This window comes from Engraulis encrasicolus, chromosome 24 (assembly GCF_034702125.1).
Source record: "Engraulis encrasicolus isolate BLACKSEA-1 chromosome 24, IST_EnEncr_1.0, whole genome shotgun sequence".
Lineage (NCBI taxonomy): Eukaryota > Metazoa > Chordata > Actinopteri > Clupeiformes > Engraulidae > Engraulis > Engraulis encrasicolus.
The window spans coordinates 42,436,885-42,439,384 of NC_085880.1; the positions used below are offsets into that span (position 1 = coordinate 42,436,885).

The 2,500-nt window shown below is 45.2% G+C and overlaps 1 protein-coding gene across 1 annotated transcript in view; it reads left to right on the top strand.

The window, feature by feature from the left end:
• The window catches only part of zmp:0000000760 (collagen alpha-1(IX) chain), a 51,092-nt gene that overhangs the window by 10,427 nt on the left and 38,165 nt on the right, over positions 1–2,500 (top strand). The window contains exons 4-6 of the mRNA XM_063190973.1: positions 414–510; positions 951–1,154; positions 2,382–2,500. The exon at positions 2,382–2,500 is cut by the window's right edge and continues 25 nt beyond it. Of these exons, the coding sequence (XP_063047043.1) occupies positions 414–510; positions 951–1,154; positions 2,382–2,500 (420 nt within the window). The remainder of the gene's footprint in view (positions 1–413; positions 511–950; positions 1,155–2,381) is intronic.

Consider the following 2,500-nt stretch of genomic DNA (forward strand, 5'->3'; position numbering starts at 1 on the left):
GGCGGGTCAACCATGCCGTTTGGGAAATGTCAATGGTTATGCTCTTGGTCAGACCAAGTCTTAAAGACATTTGAAAGTCGATGGTAATCAGGCTAAATGTAATGTACTGTCATCTAGTCTAATGTGATTCTACAGTGATGTGTACCCCGACGGCTAATGTAATGTGATCTGCAGTGATGTGTACCCCGACAACCTCCCCAATGTAATATAATGTAATGTAATGTAATGTGATGTAATGTGATTCTGCAGTGATGTGTAGCCCAATGGTCATCTAATGGGATGTAATGTAATGTGATTCTGCAGTGATGTGTACCCTGACGGCCTCCCCAATGTAATGTAATGTAATGTAATGTAATGTGATGTAATGTAATGTGATGTAATGTAATGTGATGTAATGTAATGTGATTCTGCAGTGATGTGTACCCCGACGGCCTCCCCAATGACTACTCCATCATCGCCACCTTCAAGATGACCAAGGATGCTGCCCTCTCCTCATGGAACCTGTGGCAGGTACTGTACAGGCACACAGTAACACTTGCAGTGTTAATTCAAGACTTTGAGAGTCTTTTTTTTACTGCGCAAGGACGGCGTTTCTTGAGGGTGGAAACTGGGGGTCTATTCATTCATACAATTCATACAATGTGATATAACGGTTTTACTTGCAAACATTGTATGGTTGTTTTCTTGTGATATTGAAAGTGTTTTGAAAAAGTGCTCTTCAAATGAAGATAGTGATGATGTTTTGCCCATTTCATCCCCTCCTCCTCAGCTGACATGAACGTGTCATCGTCTGGGGTGCATTTCTCGAAAGCGAAGTTGTTAGCATGTAAGAAACTTGGGTAGTTGCCAATGGGAAATTGCATTGCAAACATCAAAGTAGGTAATGTAGTTAACAACTATGGTTTCAAGAAATGCACTCCTGATATGAACGCGTGTCCTCCTCTGCGCAGGTGAGCGACGCCCAGGGCCAGGAGCAGGTGGGCCTGCGTCTCCGTGGCGACAGCCGGGCGCTGGACTTCTTCTACGTGGGGCCTCGCGGGACACAGATGCTGCGCACCTTCGACGGGGCCGCCAAGCTGTTCGACGGCGAGTGGCACAAGCTGGCCCTGAGCGTCAAGGGTGGAGAGGCCAAGCTGCTCGTGGACTGCCAAGAGGTGAATAGGAAATCAAATCATTAACCCATTGATGCCTAAAGCACCTGCAGAAAAGGGTGCTGAATGCCTAAGCCCTTTTTTGAGAAAAGCTGCCCTCAGCCTATAAAAACCTAAATATCTCAGCTTCTGAAGCACATAGAAATATGCCCTGAGTTGCATTTAAACGCTAAGGCCCTCATCTATCATTAGAATATGTTCATTCATCTCAAACAAACAGAGATATTTAATAAAGTTGTCTCAAATCTCATGAGCCTGAATGTTGCATAATGCCGCTCCAGTCGCCAGGGCCAATGTTGTAACCTCTTACTGCAGATGGGGCTGTCGACGGGCCTATTCACTCTTTGCTGAAAGTACTCAACTGTGTACATCATAACAACATTGCTATGCCATTACCAATACCAAATGCCGTATGCATGGTCATGACAAGTTTGATGACAGAAAGGTCATAACATAGGCTCTGCACTAAAGGGTTTAGGGAAACTGCATCCAATTTTTGGCGTTTGTGAAGACAAAAAGAACTAGCTTTACTCGCCCGGTTAGCGGCTGGTGGATTGGATGAGGTGGTGAGGGCGATGTCTTGACTGGTTATCTGGCATACAGGGCATTTCCTGGTGGTCCGACAGTCTTCAGGGGCAAATTTATTGTTTTTTCTTTTTTGTTTTCATAGAGACTGATTCAATTTAGAGACGACCACATAAAAATGCCCGGCAATGTCTTTTACCCTGTACCTCGGTGTGCTCCAAAGATGGCATATTTGGAATATGTGAAGATGTTTCAAATGCTAATGTAAACAAACTAGCGCCCTGTGCCCTGGGTTAGCTGGGCAGGCTCAAGGATCTCGGAAAGGGTTGAACAAAAAAATTAAAAGTCTTTTGGTATTAACAAGTCAAGAGTATCCTGAGCACTGAACTACATGTTTAAAGTGGCTGGCAATTCCCCTTTAGTCCTTTCTCTAGAGCCTCTATTACAAGCTTGCTGTTACCCAAATGGTAGTGATCAAGTTTTAATCTGTGACTTCAGACGCTCTGTCATGTCACAGCAATGTTGTTATGATGTAGTTGAGCTTTCTCTCAGCAAACTGTGAATCGACATCGACAGTGATCCCATCTGCAACATCTGTTATGGCCAAAATGTGTTTGTTTTGTAATTGGGGCATGGAGCAATAACATTTATAGAAAGAGAGAATAAGCTAGAGAGCATTCGTGCATTTGTTTCGTGTTCCATCAGGTGAGCGCTGAGCCCATCGATGAGCCCCGGCCAATCATCCGCCAGGGTTACACGTCCATCGTGAAGAGGGCCGCCCCCCGGGACCGATCCAGGGATAGATCCAGAGACCGCTCCAGGGA